Source organism: Ornithorhynchus anatinus, chromosome 21 (genome assembly GCF_004115215.2).
Source record: "Ornithorhynchus anatinus isolate Pmale09 chromosome 21, mOrnAna1.pri.v4, whole genome shotgun sequence".
NCBI lineage: Eukaryota > Metazoa > Chordata > Mammalia > Monotremata > Ornithorhynchidae > Ornithorhynchus > Ornithorhynchus anatinus.
This window is the reverse complement of record NC_041748.1, coordinates 16,676,699-16,696,574: the sequence shown is the minus strand read 5'-3', so window position 1 is coordinate 16,696,574 and position 19,876 is coordinate 16,676,699. Positions and strand designations below refer to the sequence as shown.

The 19,876-nt window shown below is 59.1% G+C and overlaps 1 protein-coding gene across 1 annotated transcript in view; it reads right to left on the bottom strand.

Annotated features, from left to right (window-relative positions):
- The window catches only part of SLC9A3R2 (SLC9A3 regulator 2), a 41,710-nt gene extending 22,525 nt beyond the window's left edge, over positions 1–19,185 (bottom strand). The window contains exons 1-2 of the mRNA XM_029049090.2: positions 18,695–19,185; positions 11,246–11,506 (exon numbers count right to left, since the gene is read on the bottom strand). Coding sequence (XP_028904923.1) covers positions 11,246–11,506; positions 18,695–18,904 — 471 coding nt within the window. The 5' untranslated portion in view covers positions 18,905–19,185. The remainder of the gene's footprint in view (positions 1–11,245; positions 11,507–18,694) is intronic.
- Between the last annotated feature and the right edge of the window lie 691 nt (positions 19,186–19,876).

The following is a 19,876-nucleotide window of genomic DNA, read 5'->3' as shown; positions in this document are numbered from 1 at the left end:
ATCCAGGAGACTTTGTAGACACTATCTCTGCCCTCAAGGAGCTTAATGGTCTACAGAGTGCAGAGCACTGTACTACGAATTTGGGAGAGGAAAATAGCATTAATAGTGACAATCCCTGCCTTTAAGGAGTTTATAGTCCACTATGAGCAGAGCACTATCAGAGCATTTTGGAGAATACAAGAGAGTTAGCAGTTAGAGTTAGGAGTGGAGAAGCAGTGTGGCTCAGTGGAAAGATCACAGGTTTGGTGTCTGTCTTCCCCACTAGATTGCCAGCTCCTTGAGGACAGGGATCTTGCTTACTATCGCTATTGGATTCCGCTACATGAATAGTATAGGGCTCTGCACAGAGTAAATGTTCAACAAATGAAAAACTGTGGGATTTGTTAAACACTTATTACGTGCAAAGTGAGGTACAAAAAGTGTGATGGTGTGCTCTGCATATGACAGGGAATAACATTGCTACCAATAATTATGGGATTTAAGCGCTTACTATGTATCAGGCACTGTACTAAGCACGGGGGTGGATACAAGCAAATGGGGTCGGACCCAATCCCTGTCCCATGTGGGGCTCACAGCCTCGAACCCCATTTTACAGATGAGGGAACCAGAGAAGTGAAGTGACTTGCCCACGGTCATGTAGCAGACAAGTGGCGGAGCCTGTATTAGAACCCATGACATTCTGACTCCCAGGCCCTGGCTCTATCGGCCTCGCCAATTCTACTGCTACTGCCAACTGCCCAGATGGTCAGGGAGTGGCAAGTGCCAACCTGGCTTCTCCCTCAGCAGCAGAGCCATGGAAGACAGAGTCCACCCCCTGACCCCCACCCCTCGCGTGGACAGAAGGCCCGGCCAGCCCCTCACCCGATGCCCGACACCCTCACGCTCCCCCGACATCACCACCACCACCGCTGCCCTACCCGCGACGCTCCCCCAACCCCTCACTCTGGCTGCAGCATGCATAAGACCCCGATAAGCGAACACCATGAGGTGAGGGGCATCCTTCCTGCTGGGCAGCCTCCGCCCTTTCCCCTCCCTGAGGGGCTGGGAAGAACAGGAGATGCAGCCCAGCTGGGCGAACTTGAGGCAGGACAATCTGCTGCGGGGCTGGGAGGGGGCCTCACTGGGGAAGAAGGGAGGTGGGGGGCTTGTGGACTCCTTCTCCACGGTGGTCCACTCTCCAGGGAATACCAGGCCGAAGAGCTGGCGGTCCTGGGTTCGCTTATTAACGCTAGCCGGACTCCCCGCTTCCCTCTCTCTTCCCATTGTCCTGGGCCCTGGACGCCCAAACCTTGCATTCATTTGGTCCATCTTATTTTTTGAGCATTTACTGTGTGCAGAGCACTGTACTAAGTGCTAGGGAGAGGACAATGCAACAATAAACAGATATATTCCCTGCCCACAACGAGCTTAGAAGTTTCTCTCCTGGAAACTTTGGGGCCGAGGGAGGGAGAGCACCCCTCCCGAAATCCTCCCCCTGCCTCCAACCAGAATGATAACAATAATAATAATAATTGTGATATTTGTTAAGCGCTCACTATGTGCCGGACACTGCTCTAAGCGCTGGCACAGATACAAGATAATCGGGTTGGACACAGCTCCTGTCCCACGTGGGGCTCACAGTCTCAGTCCCCATTTTACAAATTGAGGGAACTGAGGCCCAGAGAAGTGAAGTGACTTGCCCAAAGTCACAAAGTAGACAAGTGGCAGAGCCAGGATTAGAAGACACAGTCCCCGCCCTGAAAGAGGGGAGGGAAGGGAGGGAAAGATGAATGGAGGATTGGAGGGAGAGAGGGAGGAAATCGCATACAGAAAGGAATTTTCTGCTGCGTTATTTGCCAGAACACAGACAGCGTGACTTTTCACTGCATTTCCACCAGCCTCCTAGCCTCCTCCCCCACCAGCCCAAACCTCCTACCCTTCTCCATTAAATCCTCTTCCCTCCCTCAATCAGGCTGTCCATCCATCCGTCTCGGCCTCCCGCTCCGTCCCGGCCCTGACCCCACCCCCTCGACTCCCGGCTTCTCTCCCGACCTGCCCCCCCGCCCCCCAGTCCCCCATCTTCTCTCCTGGCCTGCCTTTCTCCAGAGGAAAACCTGAGCACTCACACACTTTCTCCTTCCCACGTCCTGGGCCCGGATAGAGCTACAAGGACGGGGCTGCCACCCCCAGGATCCAGCTGGACAAACGGAGGCCCAGAGAGGTTGGGGGGTGGGGGGGCTTTCCTGAGGTCACACAGCGAAGCAGGGGAACAGCTGGGATTTTCACCCAGGACCCTTGGCTTGCAGCCCTGTGTGGGGGCTATGGTTGTGATCACCCTGGCTCAGGCTCTCCTCCTCCTCCTCTTCCTCCTGCCCCCTCCTCTCCCTACTGAGAAGGATGGGACCCGGCAGCCGGGGATGCTAGCCCCACCTTTCTAGGAAGGAATAGCGCTAGGCCAGACATGGGGGGCGGAGTGGGTCATTCCGGTCCTCCTCGGGAGGTCAGAGGTCATGGGAGCAGTGGGTCCCTGCTGAGCTGAACATCAATCAGTGTCATCCCCCAGTGTTGGGGAGAGGGGAAAAGGGGCCGTCCAGTCTCCACAACCCACTGGGGGAGCGGGCTGGGACGGAGGGAGAAAAGGAGGGAGAGAGGAAGCTGCTCCGAAGCGACGTGGTCTAGGGGGTAGAACCCGGGTCTGGGAGTCAGAAGGACCTGGGTTCTCATCCTCGTTCCGCCACTTCTCTGCTGCGTGAACTTGGGCAAGTCATTTCACTTCTCTGGGCCGCGGTTCCTTCATCTGTCAAATGGGGATTACCACTGTGAGACCCCAGTGCGACAAGGACTGTGTCCAACCCGACCGCCTCGTATCTACCCCAGTGCTTAGACAGTGCTTGGCAAATAGTAAGCACTTAATAAATGCCATTATTATTATTATTAATCAATTAATAATACGCAAATCCAGTGGCAACTGGTGCTAGCCGGGCTAACTGCCACCATGCCCGGTCTGGCTTGGCACACTGCCCCACTGGGGAGAACCGGCCGGTGGAAAAGCTGGGGATGGGGCTGCCCATGTATCCCCTCCCCCCGGGGCTCGGACGGACCCTGACCACCGGCCAGGCCAGGCCAGCGGCCAGCCCGTGAGCTGGGGCCCGGGGACCGTGGTCACTAGCCAGGCCCCGGCCGCAGCCCACCCCCAGCCAAGATTTTGGCCCCACAGGTGCCCTCCCCATCTCTGGGGTCCTCTGCCCGGGGGTCGGAGTCCCAGACTGCGGGCGGTGGGGTCTGGGCTGGGGGCTCTCTCCCCCCCCCCCATATCCGATCAAGTCATCGGTGGTATTTAGGGAGCGCTTCGCTCTGTGCCGGGTACCGTACTAAGCGCTTGGGAGAGTCCAAGGGAATAGAGTTGGTATCCGCCCGCCCGCCCCGGCCAGCTGTTTGGAAATGCAGGGCCTTGTTTGTTGTCTTTCCTTCTCCCTGGAAATTCCTGAGATGCTCCAAGCGGAGGGAAGGCTCTGTGGGCCAGAGGGGGAGAGGGGGAGCCGGGGAGGGGGGCGGCGAAGGGGATGGGGGCCCGGGGGACGCGGCGGGGGGGAGGGGAGGGGGAGGCCTTGGAAAACACAGCTGTGTGCTGGGAAAGGGCCTGCAGCTTCAGCAGGCTGGGGTGGGGGCGGAGCTGGGGCAGAGCGGGGGGTCCGAGGGGGGCTCGGTGAGGAGCTAAGCGCCACCCCCCTCCGATAAGGCGGCTGGAATTAATTAGCCGGCCCCTCTCGGCCTGGGAACCTGGCGCCGTGGGCCCGGCCGGCGTGCTGACCCCTTCCCAGCCCTCCTCGACTCCACTGGGCAGCCCCCCAGCAGGAGGGTCAGCTGACACCGGCCCCCCGCCCCCCTCAGCTCGCATTTCTCCCGCCCCAGTCGGCCAGACCACACAGCTCTCCCCCCATCCTCCAGAGACCCGGCCCCTCCAATACACAGCTCTGGAGAAGCAGCGGGGCTCAGTGGATACAGCATAGGCCTGGTAGTCAGAAGGACCTGGGTTCTAATCCCCGCTCCACCACTTGCCTGCTGTGCAACCTCAGGCAAGTCACTTCACTTCTCTGGGCCTCAGTTCCCTCATCTGTAAAATGGGGATTTAGACTGTGAGCCCCGTGTGGGACAGGAGCCGTGTCCAGCCCGATTATCTTGGATCTACCCCAGCATTTAGAGCAGTGCCTGGCACACAATAAGCACTTCACAAATGCAGTTACTACTATTATTCTCTGGGCCTCAGTTACCTTGAAAGAATGATGGTATTCCCAAAGCGCTTACTATGTGCCGGGCACTATACTAAGCACTGGGGTGGGTGCAAGCAAATCAAGTTGGACACAATCCCTGTCCACGTGGGGCTCACGGTCTCCATCCCCATTTTACAGACGAGGTAACCGAGGCACAGAGAAGCGGAGTGACTTACCCAAGGTCACACAGCAGACAGGTGGCAGAGCCGGGATTAGAACCTACGACCTTCTGATTCCTAGGTCTGTGCTATATCCACTACACCACGCTGTAAAGTGGGGGTTAAGAGTGGGAGCCCCATGTGGGACAGGAACTGTGTCCTACCTGATCGACTTGTCTCTACACAAGAGCTTAGAACAGTCCTTGGCACATAGTAAGTGCTTAACAAATACCACCATAATAATAATTATTAACCGTATAGTCAATCTTGTTGCATCTGGAAAATTCTTATCCCGTCAGGGTCACTCTGTTCTCTGATTCTTGTTCTGCCTCGTTTTCACACAATTTGCCGAACGCCGGGGTCCGACTGCCGGGTTAGATGGGAGGCGGAGGAGCCGAGGAGGGACGGATAGCAGTAACGGCATTTATTGAGCTCCCACTGGGTGTGGTGCACTGTGCTGAGCGCTTGGGACGGTTTGGGCAGAGCAGCAGGTGCTAGTGAGATGCAGCACTGGCCTTGTGGAGAGAGCACAGCCCTGGGAGGGAGAGGATCCGGGTTCTAATTCTGGCTCTGCCACACATCTGCTGCATTACCTTGGGCAAGTCACTTCATTTCTCTGGGACTCAATTGCCTCATCTACCACATGGAGACTCAATACCTGTTCTCCTTCCTACTTAAACTGTGAGCCCCACCTGGGGGCATGATGATCTTGTACCTACCCCAGTGCTTAGTACAGCGATTAGCATATAGAAAGCACTTAACAGATAGCACATTATTTACTGAGCACCCACTGTGCTGAGAACTTGGGAAAGTTCAAAACAAAGGAGCTCTTTGAGGGCAGGGTGCTTTGTTGATGACAATAATTAAGGTACTTGTTAAGTGCTTACTATGGACCAAAGCTGTTCTAAGCACTGGGGTAGGTACAAGTTAATCCATCCCTGCCCCACATGGGGCTCACGGTCTCAATCCCCATTTTACAGATGGGGTCACTGAGGCCCGGAGAAATGATGTCACTTGCCCGAGGTCACCCAGCAGCCAAGAGGCAGAGCTGGGATTAGAACCCAGGTCATTCTGACTCCCAGCCCTGTGAGCTCTCCTAAGCGCTTCACACAGTGCTCAGCCCTCAGGAGGGAGAAACCAATTGACCGAGAAAGTGCCAACGGCATGGAGGTGCAGGGGGTGAGGGTCTCCAGGGGGTGGGCATGCCGGTGGCTCTTTGGGCAGGGCAGCAGCTCAACCCGACCCCCAGAATCAGAGAGGCCGAAGCTCCCTTGCTACACTCTGCCTTCCTTAGTCTCTCCCTGGGCAGCCAGTCCACTCTTGCTTGGGTTCCGTCCACCATTCCAGATCCCGACTGTACCCTCCCCCAGGAGCCCACGGCCTGAGCCCTTTCGGCAGCTGACCTCTGGGCATCGACCCCGATCAAAACGACAGAGACAAAATATCTCTCTAATGAAACCCGGACCCAGAACTCCCTCCGCCCTCCAAATCGGCCAGACCACAGCTCCCCCGGTCCCCTTCAAGCCCTCCTGAAACCCCACCTCCTCCAGGAAGACTTCCCCGCTTACTGTTGCATTGTACTCTCCCAAGCGCTTGGTAGAATGCTCTGAACACAGTAAGCACTCAATAAATAAGATTGAATGAATGAATTTCACTCCAGTCTATAGTCCACCTTGGCATCTTTGTGCCCAGGTCTGTTTACCCGGGTGGTCACCTATTGCCTCTGGACCCACTGGATAGAGCAGGGGCCTGGGAGCCAGAAGGGCCTGGGTTCTAATCTCAGTTCTACCACTTGCCTGCTGTGTGACCTTGGGCAAGTCGCTTAATTTCTCTGTACCTTAGTTCCCTCATCTGTAAAATGGGGATTAAAGCTGTGAACCTCAAGTGGGACAGGGACTGTGTCCAACCTAATAACCTTATATCTAGCCCAGCGAATAGTACAGGGCCTGCACATAGTAAGCGCTTAACAAATGCCATCAGTTGGTGACACCACCTGGCCTCTCTCTACGCTCCCTCCTGCTCCCACTCTTTATCAAGAATTCCTGCCCGCTGCCCACCCCAGGAGACTACAAGCTCCTGGAGGGCAGGCGAGGCGCCTTGCTTCCAGGGTCCTCTCCCAAGAAGTGCTCAGTACAGTGTTCTGGAGGCATGTTGGTTGTGGGGGTGGTAATAATAATAATAATAACAATTAAGCGCTTACTATGTACCAAGCACTGTTGCAAGCACAGGAGTCGATACGAGTTCATCAGGTTGGACACAGTCCCTGTCCCACGTAGGGTTCATACCCTTAATCCCCATTTTACAGATGAAGGAATTGAGGCCCAGAGAAGTGAAGTGACTTTCCCAAGGTCACACAGCAGCAGATATGTGACGGAGCCGGGATTAGAATCCAGGTCCTCCTGAGTCCCGGGCCCGGGCTCTATCCACTGGACCACACTGCGGATTCCCTCAAGCTGACCGCTGCCCCACACAAACATACACACCCCCCCGCCCATCCTGAGGGGCAGGGGAAGGGGCAGGGACTCCAGGCTCCTGCCCGTTGCTCGCCACCCCACCCTTCCCACCCTGCTTTGTACCTCACTAAAAATACCCTGACAGGAAGCCCCTCCTGTGGCCTGGGACGCCACCCCTGGAGACGCTTCCTGAGGTGGGTCAGAAATAGCCTGGTGGCCCCCGGCCGCTCCAGGGGGTTCCCCCCGCCCCTCCTGCCCTAACCGCTGGACTCCGCCACCCCTCTCCCCCTTCCCCCCGGATGGAGTTTTCCGCAGGAAGGGGAGGCCCAGGACACCTGGGTCCCAAGCCACCGGACAACTGGCCGCATGAGGGGCAGCACACCCATCGTTTACCTGGTAGTGGTGGCTGCTGCTAGCCCACTGGAGTGGGGAGAGGGGTGCAGACCCTCCCTTTACCAGGAGCATCAGGACTGCGGGGAGGGGTCTCTGGGCTTGTTACGGGGGGGACGGAGGGGCCGTCCCAGGACCCCCACCCTCGCGGTCAAGAAGCGGGGCCGGGCGTGGCGGCCAGTGTTCCCTGCCGAGGCATGAATGGGCGGAAGCTGAGGCTGGCGCCGCCACTGGGCTTTCTGGGCTGGGGGGAGGGGTGGGGCATTCCCCGGGGCTGGACAATAGCCACCGGGGTCAACGGAGGGTGGAGAGGAGAGGGGTCTCCCCCTCCAATCTCCCCCTCCATCCCTCAGCCTTCCCCTCTTCCCCAGGACACCCGCCAACCCCATCTTCCACATCCTTCTTTGCCTGTCGGTCCCTCGGTCCCAGTTATTGTGAGCACTTAATAATAATAATGATGTTGGAATTCATTCATTCAGTATTATTGAGTGCTTACTATGTGCACAGCACTGTACTAAGCGCTTGGAATGGACAATTTGGCAACAGAGACAATCTCTGCCCAATGACGGGCTCACGGAGCCAGAATTAGAACCCAGGTCCTTCTGACTCCTGGGGCCGGGCTCTGGGGATGCCAGAGCCCACCCCCGGAGTGGGGGTGGAGGGGGCACAATTCTCCGGGGCCCTGCCAGCCTTCGCTGGTCCCCGTCTGACTCACCTGCCCCTGCCATGGCCACGAGGCGAGACCGGACACCTTTGGGATGGAGCTGCAGTCCCCTACCCTATCCCCAGCCAGGCGCTCAGTCAGCTAATCACATTTACAGAGCACTTACTGTGTGCAGAGCACTGTACTGAGCACTTGGGAGAGTCCAACACAATACACAGACTGCCCCCAGCCCAGTGCTTAACACAGAGCTCAGCCCCAGCAGGCACTTGGGAAATACCAGGACTCCTACTATTGCTTCACCCAGCAGACGCTGCAGAGAGCTAGGCCCTGACCTCAAGAACATGAGGGTGGGATTAGAGAGGGGTCTGGGACACCCCCAAGGGCTGCTGGTTTACCTAGGAGATGGGCTAGGTGGGGATAAGGGAGCTGACCCTAAGGAAGAAGAGCTCTGGGTCTGGGAAGGGAAGGAGGAGGAAGGAATTGAAGAGAGAGAGAGAGGAGGGAGACAAGGAGAGAGGGAGAGAGAAATTCGGGTGGGGGAGGAGTGTTAATAATAATGTTGGTATTTGTTAAGTGCTTACTATGTGCCGGGCACTGTTCTAAGCGCTGGGGTAGACATAGGGGAATCAGGTTGTCCCACGTGGGGCTCACAGTCTTAATCCCCATTTTTTACAGATGAGGGAACTGAGGCACAGAGAAGTTAAGTGACTTGCCCACAGTCCCACAGCCAACAAGTGGCAGAGCTGGGATTCGAACTCATGAGCCCTGACTCCAAAGCCCATGCTCTTTCCACTGAGCCATGCTGCTTCTCCAGTGTTCAGGGATGGGCTATCACAGGCCAAAGAAACTGCCCCTTTGAGGGTGGGCATCTGGAGGCAGGGAGAGGATCGTGTCCTTAGTGGGGGCAAAGCAGGGGCTGAGAGTCACAGGCCCCATTGCTCGCTGAAGTGCAACTCTGCTAGGGTCAACTCAAGGGTCACCAGTTTGGGGGTCACCAGCCCCAGGGGTGAGCACTTCCCCACCACTAGACCCCAGGACTCTCAACTGCTTCGTCCTTCCCTCGGCTAAGTCCAGAGTCCCGGGAGAAGGGACGAGGCTGTGGCGGGGGGAGCACGGAAGGGGGACACTGGGGGCGAGAGAGGGCGGAGAGAACTTTCCCCTATAGCCTGTCCACTAGATGGTAGAATCAGGGGCCAGGGGCCGGGCAGGGGTCTGGGCCTGAGGAGGGGTGTGAGGTTGGGCCGGGGGAATGGGGGGTCTGGATCCCTCCCACCCCAACACAGCCAGCTCCTTCCGTCCCCACACTGTCAGCCCCTCCACCCCCAAACCTTCAGCTTCCTCGCACTGTCGACCTCCTCTGGCCCCAGACTTCTAGCCCCCTCCCGCTCAACACTACGGGCCACTCTGCTGATGTGTCCCACGACCCTGGAGAGGCACAGGAAAGTCACCCTTCCGCTGCACCACCCCGCCTCACCCCCTCCACCTACATCCCTTCCGGGACCACTCCCCTGAAAACGTCTCCCTCTCATCAACTGCAGTCATTACCTCCCTCTCCCCCATCACCACCTTGGATCATGCCAAGCCCTTGGAGGGGGAGGGCTCTCCCCTACCTCCTCCCAGTTACCCCTGACTCATCCCCCACCACCCGCCAACAACGAAAGGTGGGCACCCCACCGGGAAGACTTCAGCCACCAAGTGGGCCCGTCCTCGGTCTTTGACGCCTCCCCACCCACCCACATGCCCGCCACCCCCCTGTGGCGGAGCTCACGGCATCAACGGAGGGGAGGGGAAGGGGTCAAAGGAACATTCTGAAAACTCCCCCAGATCCAAGTCCAGCAGGGCTTCCCTGATTTCGTACCCTTCTTCCAGGAAATCTTGGACCACACAAAGGACTCTCATCACGCCCGCTACCGGCCCGACGCTCAGAGCCCCCGTCCTTACCCCATGCCTCCAGCGAGGCGCCAAGCTGGTCAGAGGCAGGGGGATGCACAGATTGACCTCCCAGTCCCTTCCAACCCTTAGGGCCTTGAGGGCTGGGTTCGAGTGCCCAGTTAGATCCCTTCGCCCATGACTGCACAAAGCCAGTGGCAGCAGTCACACAAGGGGAGGGGTTTGGAGGGGTCCCAAGGAATGGGAATGTATGCCCCCCTACCACTTGCTCTCAGGGATGACCCCGCCCCGGAGCACACCCCCACCCTCCCACTCCCCACATATACATATATACACCACACACACACTCACACACACACAGTCCAGTCCATGCAGTCACCTCTCTGGGCGCGGGGATGGACCCCCTGACCTCTCTCCCACCCCATCTTCAGTGCCCCCGTGAAGGGCCCCCCACAATTCCCTCCCCAACTTCCTCCCTCCCCCCGTCCTCCTCAGACACTTTCCCCGCTCTCTCCTGGTTCACAGATGGGAAAAATTCCACTGCAGACTTTGGAAGACGTGAGGAAATTCAGTATTTTCCCCACTGGCTTCTGCAGGGTGAGCCGCATTCTCCACCAGGCCATCTCCCATCCAGGCCAGCCCCCTCGCCCCTGCCTTTCCTGCCCGAGGTCAATCTCAGAGAGCTAGGTTCGGATCCTCCTACCGAAGAATTTAGGTCCTGGGGGCGGGTGGGCTGAAAAAATGGCATCTCCCCTCCCCCGCACCTCTGCTCTTCCATCTGCTGGGCACGTCCACCTGCAGGTCAATATTTGCCTGTCGGGTGTCGCGCTGCTGGCACTGCCCACTCCCGAAGTGGCTGCATGCCAAGTCCGAGGAGGGACAGATCCTCAAACCTGGGGTTTCCAGGAAGCTGGAGTGGGGCTGTGGGTGGGAGGGGGCTCTGGCCAGACAATCCCTTCGGGGGTCTGGAGCAGACGGGCTGGGGCAGACGGGCTGGGGTCGGCCTGCAGGAAAGGAGAACGTGCGACGGGCTGTAGACCACCACTGGGACCGGCCGTCCTTCTCCCCTTCTGCGGCCAGGCCCGGCCTGTGCCCCAGACGGGGGCTCGGGAGAGGGGGCTCCCTCGGCTTCCCCCTCCCCACTTCACCCCGCCGGCTTCTTCCCTCCTGGATCCAGGGCTCTGCCCAGCTGGATCCTCCCACCCCGGGACCCAGGAGGACCCATCCCCGAGTCCTTCTGCAATCTCGAAGGTGGCAAACGTGGGCCGCCCTGGTCAGCTTAGCCAAGGAAGGCGCCGGCCCTGCCCGGCCGGGGCCCGGCCTCGGGGGGACGGACGGACGGCGGCGGGAGGCTGCCGCCCCTCCCCGCAGCAGGACGTGGGGCCTGTTGGTACCCTCTGGCAAGCCCTCTGCTCTCCTCCAGCCCCTCTCCCCACTTACCTTGAGACTGCACTGGGAGCTCCGGCCGGTCGAGTGTCTCCGGAGACCCCCGGGTGGCTCCGGCTGGGGCTTCCAGACCTCGCTGAGGTCACCATCGCCTCCTCCTCGGCCGGGCCCTGGTCCGGTGCCCGGGGGGCCGCCGCCGCGCTGCGCCATGTCGGACGTGCAGGTGAGGCGGAGGCTGTCCAGGTAGGTGTCGGTCTCGGGGTCGACGACCAGCAGGCGGGCCTGGCCCTCCACCGCCTTGATACGCTGCACCACCTGGGCAGGGGGAGCCGAGGGTCAGCCCGGAAGGGTGGTCAACAGCCCGCTCTGCCCCGTGGTGGTAGCCTGCCTTCCCTCCGTCCCTCCCGCGGCAGGCCCGGCCGCTTCACACAACCCGGACGCCCCGGAACGTCGCGTGGATCCCCGGCGCCCCCCGCCCGCCCCCTCCCCGTAACCCCGGCCGCCCCTCCCGCAGTGTTGACAGCGCGGCCTTTGTTCCCCGCCCCCGGCCTGGGCCCGGCCGCCAGCTCCGCGGGGGCCGTGGGGGACACAGCCCGGCGCTGCGGGCCTGGCGAGCGACGGGCCTGGCGAGAGGCCGGGCGGCCTGCCTGGAACCTCGCCCGACAGCCGGGGTTGGGGAGGGACGACAAGGGGAGGCGGGACGGGGGCAGGGATGGACGGGGGGAAGAAAAGTAGAGGGGGCCGGAGGGAGAGGGCCCCGGGCTGGGGGCCAGAAGCTGCCTACCTGTACTCTCACGCACCTCTCTGGAGAGGGAGGAGTGACAGAAGGTCAAAGCAGGAAGGGAGGACGGGGAAGGAGGGCCCAGTCCCCCACCAGCCGGGACTGAACTAGGCCCAAAATGGGGATTAAAATGACTAGCCTCAGGTGGGACAGGGACCATGTCAAACCTGATTGATTTGCTTAGAACGGTGCTTAACAAGTACCATAATTATCATTAATTATTTTTAAGGGATTCACAGTCTCAACCCCCATTTTGCAGATGTGGTAACTGAGGCCCAGAGAAATGAAGTGACTTGCCCAAAGTCACACAGCGGACAAGTGGAGGTTCAGGATTAGAACCCATGACCTTCTGACTCTCAAGCCCGGGCTCTAGCCATTTCGCCACGCTGTTTCACAATCCCTTGCCGCTGCACTTGGGAGAGCTCCCGTGGGCTCAGAGCCTTCCCAAAACTCCCCAGGTCCACCCCCCAACCCCCTGCAGTCCCCTGCCCTCATCCTGCCGGCAGCCTGGCCTTAGCCCGAGGTCGGCAGCCCCTGGGGCTCCCGCCGTATATCCGATGGCTAACCTAGGAGCTGATGGCGTGGAGAGGGAATCCCTTAATAATAATTATGGTATTGTTAAGCACTGTTCTAAGCGCTGGGGAAGATACAAACTCACTGGGTTCGACGCAGTCCCTGTCCCACCTGAGGCTCACACTTTTAATCCCCATTTTACAGATGAGGGAACTGCGGCACAGAGATTAAGCGACTTGCCCAAGGTCACAAAGCAGACAGGTGGCAGAGCTGGGATTAGAACCCAGGTCCTTCTGACTCCCAGGCCCATGTTCTATCCACTCAGCCACTCTGCTTTTAATGCGGCCATGCAGATAAGGCCAAGCATTGGGTGACCGTGGGCAAGTCATTTCACTTCTCTGGGCCTCAGTTACTGCATCTGTAAAATGGGGATTAAGAGTGTGAACCCCACGTGGGACAGGGACTGTGTCCAACCTGATTAACTTGTATCTACTCCAGTGCTTAGAACAGTGCTTGGCACATAGTAAGCACTTAACAAGTACCATTATAGTAGAAGCAACGTGGCTTAGTGGAAAGAGCCTGGGCTTGGGAGTCGGAGGTCACGGGTTCTAATCCTGGCTCCACCACTTGTCAGCTGTTTGACTTTGGCCAAGTCACTTCACTTCTCTGTGCATCCGCTACCACATCTGAAAAGTGGGGATTAAAATTGTGAGCCCCACATGGGACAACCCGATTACCCTATAACTACCCCAGCACGTAAAACAGTGCTTGGCACATAGTAAGCGCTTACCAAATTCCATCATTATTGTTATTATTATTTCCCAGCCCATAGCCCAGCACCCCAGCCTGGGCGAGTGTTGCTTTGCCAGACTGGTTTCTAGCCCAACCTGTGGTGTCTAGCCTCCTCTCCCCCAAACCCCATCCATCTCTTCCTCCTTCCAGCTCTCTCCAAGTCGGTCCCGAACCCACAACCCAACCCCTCTCCTGCCGGTCTCCCCGTCACTGGCCTCCCTCAAACACCATTCTCCTCCCTGCCACCGCCCTCTACTTGGGGCCCTCCTTGGGGTGGGCCATGGGCCCTCATCCTCTCTGGCACCCAGCCCAGCCCCCTCCCCGCCCCCATCACTCTGCCTGCATTGTTCCCCCCGCCCCGCCGCCCCGGCTCCCATGCTGTTCCCTCAAACAGCCTCGCCCTTCCTGACCCAGGCATCCCCCTGCATCCCACCTCTTCCAGGAAGCCCACCCAGCAGGGCGTCTTCCTCTTCCGGCTGGACTTCTGGAGGAGAAACGGAGGTGCCGGCAGATGTGGGCTCCGAGGCAGGGACTGTCCCTTTGGGGTGCTCCGCGTGGCCTCCGACTCCGAGGGTCAACCCAAACTCCGGCAATGGGCCCCTTTCATTACTGGAAGGGCTCCATCTTTCCCACCCCCCACCAGCGGGGGGTAGGAGGGCATCCAGCTCAGACACCTGCAAGACCCTGGGCTTTAACCTTCGAAGCTTGAGCCGCACTCATCGGCACAGTCAGCAGACAGCAGATGGGACGAAAGAGAAATCAGCCAGAGGGCCAGTGAGGGATTTTCATCAGTCCCCATCTCCCCTTGTCCAGCAGCTTCAGCTTGGCTGAGAGAGGAGGCAAGGAGGTACAGGAGGGATCTTATACCCATTTTAGAGAGGAAGAAACTGAGGCCCAGAGAGTTTAAGTGACTTGACCAAGATCACCCTGCAGGCCCAGGCAGAGGCGGGATTAGAACTCGGGTCTCCTGACTCTCAGACTGTTGCTATTTCTGCTAGACCACACTGCCCACAATCCCTTGTTGCCTGATTGCCCCTCTCACCCTAACACTTCCTGAGCCCCTCACCAGCCAACGACAAGCCTCATCCTCATCCCTCAGGGAACAGAGATCTCACCCCCCCACACACACACTCTCTTTCTGTCTCCTTCTCCCCACCCTTTCCTTGGCATTTTTAGACGTTTTTCCCCTTGGTTAAACTTCTCTGCCTCCTTTCCCAGCTCTTCAACACTGCCAGATCAGGCCCCCACTGCCCTGTGCAGGTAGACACCAACTTTTCTCCCTCGAGCAGGTGGGCAGAAAGGTGGTGGGGATTTCAGGGTGGGAGGAGGGATGAGGGTTGGGAGGGGGACAGGCTTCAGCAAAGTGACGGGTCCGAAAGTCGCCATCTGGGGCCTTCCCAGCACCGCTCGGGGGTCGTCAGGTCTCGGGAAAACAGCAAGGCTGGGGGCTGGGCTCAGACTGCCGAGGGAGTGACGGCGAGTGGAGCGGGCAGGCACCGACGCGCCCTGGGCCGCTTCTTCTCCATCAGGCTCCGCGCCCCTCATCTCCAAACCATTCTGTCGCCCACCACCCAGCCCTCCAGCTCCGCCGCCCAGTTCCCTGTCAGAATCTGGTCTGAACACGCTCTCTTCCTCCTCTCCCGCCCCCTTTAACTCCAGCCTAGAGTCGGAGGGGCTGCCGTCACTGTGGGTAAGTTACTCCTGGGCAGGGAATATGTCTGTTCTGTTATACTCTCCCAATAGCTTCGGACAGTGCTTTGCACACAGAAAGCATTGTGAGTGAGAGCCACCGGCTACCTGGAGCCTCACCAGGCTCCTGCGGGGACAGGAGGGGACAGAGGGTCCGAGCAGGGAAGGAGGAGGGGAGGAGGTTGCAGGATTAGGTTGGGTGGGAAGGGGGTGGCACTCCCTGGCCAGCCTGGATTGAACCAGGCCTGAACACCCAGGCTTGACCCACACCAGCCTAGAATAAGCTCACAGGATAAACTCGCTGCTTCCCATGCACTCATTCAGTCGTATTTATTGAGCGCTTACTGTGTGCAGAGCACTGGACTGGGCGCTTGGGAAGTACAATTTAGCAACAGAGACAATCCCTGCCCGCAAGGGGCTCACAGTCTAGAAGACTGTGCCGTGCCTCCAAAACACCTTCACCCATCTGAGGAAGACAGGCGGTCTTGCTGGAGGACTCTGGGGTTCCAGAGAAAGAGGAGAGGGTCTCTGTCCTGCCTCCTCGAATCAGAACCAACACCCGCTGCCTGCTCTGCTGAGGGAGGAGAGAGATTGTGTGTGTGCGTGTGTGTCTGTTCCTTCATTCAACTGTATTTACTGAGTGCTTTGTTTGCAAAGCACTGTACTAAGTGCTTGGGAGAGTACAACACAACAACAAACAGACATATTCCCTGCCCATAATGAGCTCACAGCTGTGTGTGTGTGCTAATAAATTCCACAAATAAATCTATGTTTTCTGTACAACAGCCTCCCCAGCCCTGACCTTCCCTGCCCTCACCTCCTCTTCCTCCTCCGTGCTCCTGCCTTCTGCCGGGGCCCAAGGGTAGAGGGGATCCCCGCGGACTGCCTTCTGATGATAGGCCGCCCACCAGCCTCTCCCAGGGGCTGCCTCTACACCCCACACACTCCCCAGCCCGATCTAGGACTAAGTTCCTTGAGGCCAGGGACCTTGTGTCTTAACCCTGGAAAGCTCTCCCAAGTGCTCGGCACAGTACTCGGCTTGCAGTAGGTGCTCCGTCGATGCCATGGATCGGTGGTCTGATCGATGGATTGGTTGATTGCCTGGGGATTCGGCTCCAGTCTGGGAAGGCACCACTCAGACCCCAGCCCAGGATATGGCCCTCTGACCCCTGCCACTGGCCCCAGATTTACTTCTGCGACCAGAATGGGTCTCCGACTCCTGGCCGACTGTACTCTGCTCAGGCGGGGTTATAACAATAATAATAATAATAATATTTGTTCTATGCCAGACATACTAAGCACTGGGGTAGACACACGGTAATTGGGTTGGACAGAGTCTCTTGTCCCACATGGGGCTCACAGTCTTAATCCTCATTTTACAGTTGAGAGAACTGAGGTCCAGAGAAGTGAAGTGACTTGCCCCAGGTCACACATCAGACAAGTGGCGGAGTCAGGATTAAAACCTTGGCAGGCCCAGGCTCTAGCCACTAAGTCATACATGGGGCTCCGAGTCTAAATAGGAGGGAGAACAGGCATTGAATCCCCATTTTACTAATGAAGAAATAGGGAAGCAAAGTGACTTGCCCCAGGTCACACAGCGCCCAAGTGGCAGAACCCAGGTCCTCTGATTCCCAGGCCTAGGCTCTTTCTGCTAGGACGTGCTGAGGCAGAGGAGGAATGGCCGGAGGAGTCCCCGGGAGTTGGGAAAGAGGGGGTGGCCACAGGGTTGGGAAAATCTTGTTACCTTGGGCAGAGTCGGGACCCCATGTCTGTCCCCAATGGCCTAGTCTGCTCTCCTCACCTGACTAGGAACAGCACAGTGTAAATAAAATTAGCCATCTGATCTACTCTCCGGGGAAACCGAGGGAACAGGCAAGTGCCTCCGCTTGCTGGAGCAATAGTCCCCATGGGGCTGCCCGAAAGGCTCAACCCTCCTTAGCTTTCTGGACATGCAGGTGCTAAGCTCCTGTCTTCACTCAGCCTGCTTCCCTCCTCCACTGCCGGGGACTGCCTCCCCCCACGATAACCAGACCCTCCCGGCCCCGTGGCCGTCACCAACCCGGGCTGCGGCAGGGGACGCTCCCCTCCACTCGCCCAGCGGCACCCTCCGGCATAGGCCACGGGGCGGGAGCGGAGGGGTCAGACTCGGGGGGTGTCGGTCGGACTCGGTCCTGGCCTCAGGGCGGCCAGAGAGGACCAGTGGTCAGTCTTGGGTCCGGCAGGTGGAGGCAGAGAAAATGCCCAGTCAGGCAAACTTAGCCAGTCCCCAACCCCTAGGGTTGACCGGTCAGGATTCGGGGTGGTCACTGAGACAGAGGGTCAAGTGGGCTGGGGTCTGGTCCACCTGGTCTGAGGCCTTGAGGCTGACTCGGTTCCCCTGAGGCCAGAAAAAAGGGGGGTCCCGGAAGATGGGAAAGACACGGGGAAGAACTTTCTGCCCAACCGTGGGGAGCCTTCAGTCCAAGAACACATCTGAGAGTCAGGGTCAGTCGCAGCACGGCCTAGCGGAAAGAGCCCGGGCCTGGGAGTCAGAGGACCCGGGTTTTAATTCTGACTCTGCCGCTTGCCTGCAGAGTGACCTTGGGCAAGTCTCTTCACTCCTCTGGGCCTCGATCTCCTCCTCTGTAAACGGAGATCAAATACCCTTTCTCTCTCCACCTCAGACTGCGAACCCCAGGTGTCCGACCTGATTTTCTTGTGTCTACCCCAGGGTGTAAGCACTGAGCAAATACAACTGTGATTGTTAGTTTCCATTTTTATGAACTAAAGGGCCCTAGAAGGGGCTCTGCCAACCATGGGCCCAGGAGAAGAGGATGGAGGGAGGCTAAAAGCTGCTACCCACATCAGTGTTTAGAACAGAGCTTGGCACATTGTAAGCTCTTAACAAATACTATAATTATTATTATCTCCCTTCCTCTGACAACACATGCCTACCAGGACAGCTTCCGTGAGTCCCCACACTGACTCCTTCAGGTGGCCCCTGGGTTGCACCAAGGAGGCTAAAGCTTGTACGTTCGACCTCCCACCAGGGCCCTCACAGCCCACCCGGACAGAGGTGTCCACCGACTGAAACGCACTTAGTCGACAGGAAGGTGTGGGAGACAGGAGGGATGAAAGCAGGGGAGATGAGAGGTGGGTTGGAGATAGGGGAGATGGTGGGGTTGGAGACAGGGAGGATGGAAACAGGTAGGAATGGAGACGGGGGGATGAGGGGGATGGAGACAGAGGGGATGGGAGTGGGATGGAGATAGGGGGATGGGAGTGTGATGGAGACAGGGGGATCGGGTGGGAATGAGACAGGGGGATCGGGTGGGAATGAGATGGGGAATGGAGACGGGGGGAAGGGGGTATGGAGTCATGGGGATCGGGTGGGATGGAGACAGGAGAAGCAGGTGGGATGGAGATGGGGGGATGGAGACAGGGATGATGGAGACGGGGGGATTGGGTGGGATGGAGACGGGGAATGGGGGTAGAATGGAGACGGGGGATTGGGTGGGATGGAGCCAGGAGGATCAGGTGGGATGGAGACAGGGAGATCAGGTGGGAATGAGATGGGGGGATGGAGACGGGGGGATGGGGGAGAGGAAGACGGGGGTAACGGGGTATGGAGTCAGGAGGATCGGGTGGGAATGAGGTGGTGGGATGGAGACGGTGGAGATGGGGGAGAGGGAGACGGGGGGACGGGAGCAGGACGACCCTCCCCCCAGCCGCCTCGGCCCCTTTCCCACCTGGTGATGGGTCTCCTTCTCCACGTTGACCCCGTTGACCTCGACCACGCGGTCCCCGGGGCGCAAGGCCGCAGCCTCGGCGGGGGATCCGGGCTCCACTCTGCGGATGAACTGGCCACTCTTGCCCTTCTCGCCGTGCAGGTGGAAACCGTAGCCGTTCTCGCCCTTGATCATCTGACAGAGGCGGGGTCGCAGCTGGTCCTTCGCCATGGCCGGACGAGGAGGGGGACACCCCGGGGGTCGCACCGGGACAGAAGTGGGGGAGGGGGGGAGGGGAGGAGGGGGGCGGGGGTCACCCTCCGGACACCGCTCGGACCCGGGGATGGGGGGGATCGCACCTGGGGAGGGAGGTCACCCTCCGGTCACCCCTGTCCGTCGCCCCGCTGGTCAGTCCGGGCCGGGGGGGAGGGCTCTCTGTCCGTCTGCGGCCGGACCGCAGGACGGGGCTTCTCCCTGCTCGGCCTCCGACTGCGGCTCCGCCCCCTCCCCGCCCCGCCGAGGACCCCGGAGTCCCTCCCCTCCCTCGCCCGGGGCGAAGACGACCGGTCCTGTTGAGTGGCGGGGGCCGGACCCGGCCGGGGGCCGGTGGTCCACCCGAGAGGGGCGGAGGGAGGGAGACGAGGGGGTGTCCCCCACTCCCCAAAGGCCCAGCCGGTCCCAAGCCCTCCGGGGAGGGAGGGGTTAACGGATCGGCCCCTCCCCCGGCCTCCCCGAAGGGGGTCTGGAAAGGAGGCCCGGCCCCAGCTGGTTTGATTTCTTTCGCCCCGGGCTCTCCCACCCGCGCGGGGAAGGCTTCCTTAGGTCGAACGTTCCCCCACCCTGCAAGCCAGCCAGCCCGTCGGACTCTGTACTGAGCGCCTCCGGGGGGTGGGGGGTGGGCCGGGGCTGAGGAGAGCAGAGGACTGTCGCCGGACGCGATCGGGGCCCACGGGGAGAATTTGCAGGTCGCAGGCAGGAAAAGAAATCGAAAACCCCCCAGAAAAACCCCTCCAAAACCACGGAAAGGTGGATGAGTGAGGCCTTAAATAGGCCAGCAGAGAAGTCTCTGTGTTCAGAGGGGATTGGTTTGGAGTTGTAATAGAAACCCCCAAACCACGGAAAGATAATAATAATGTTGGTATTTGTTAAGCACTTACTATGTGCAGAGCACTGTTCTAAGCGCTGGGGTAGATACAGGGTCAT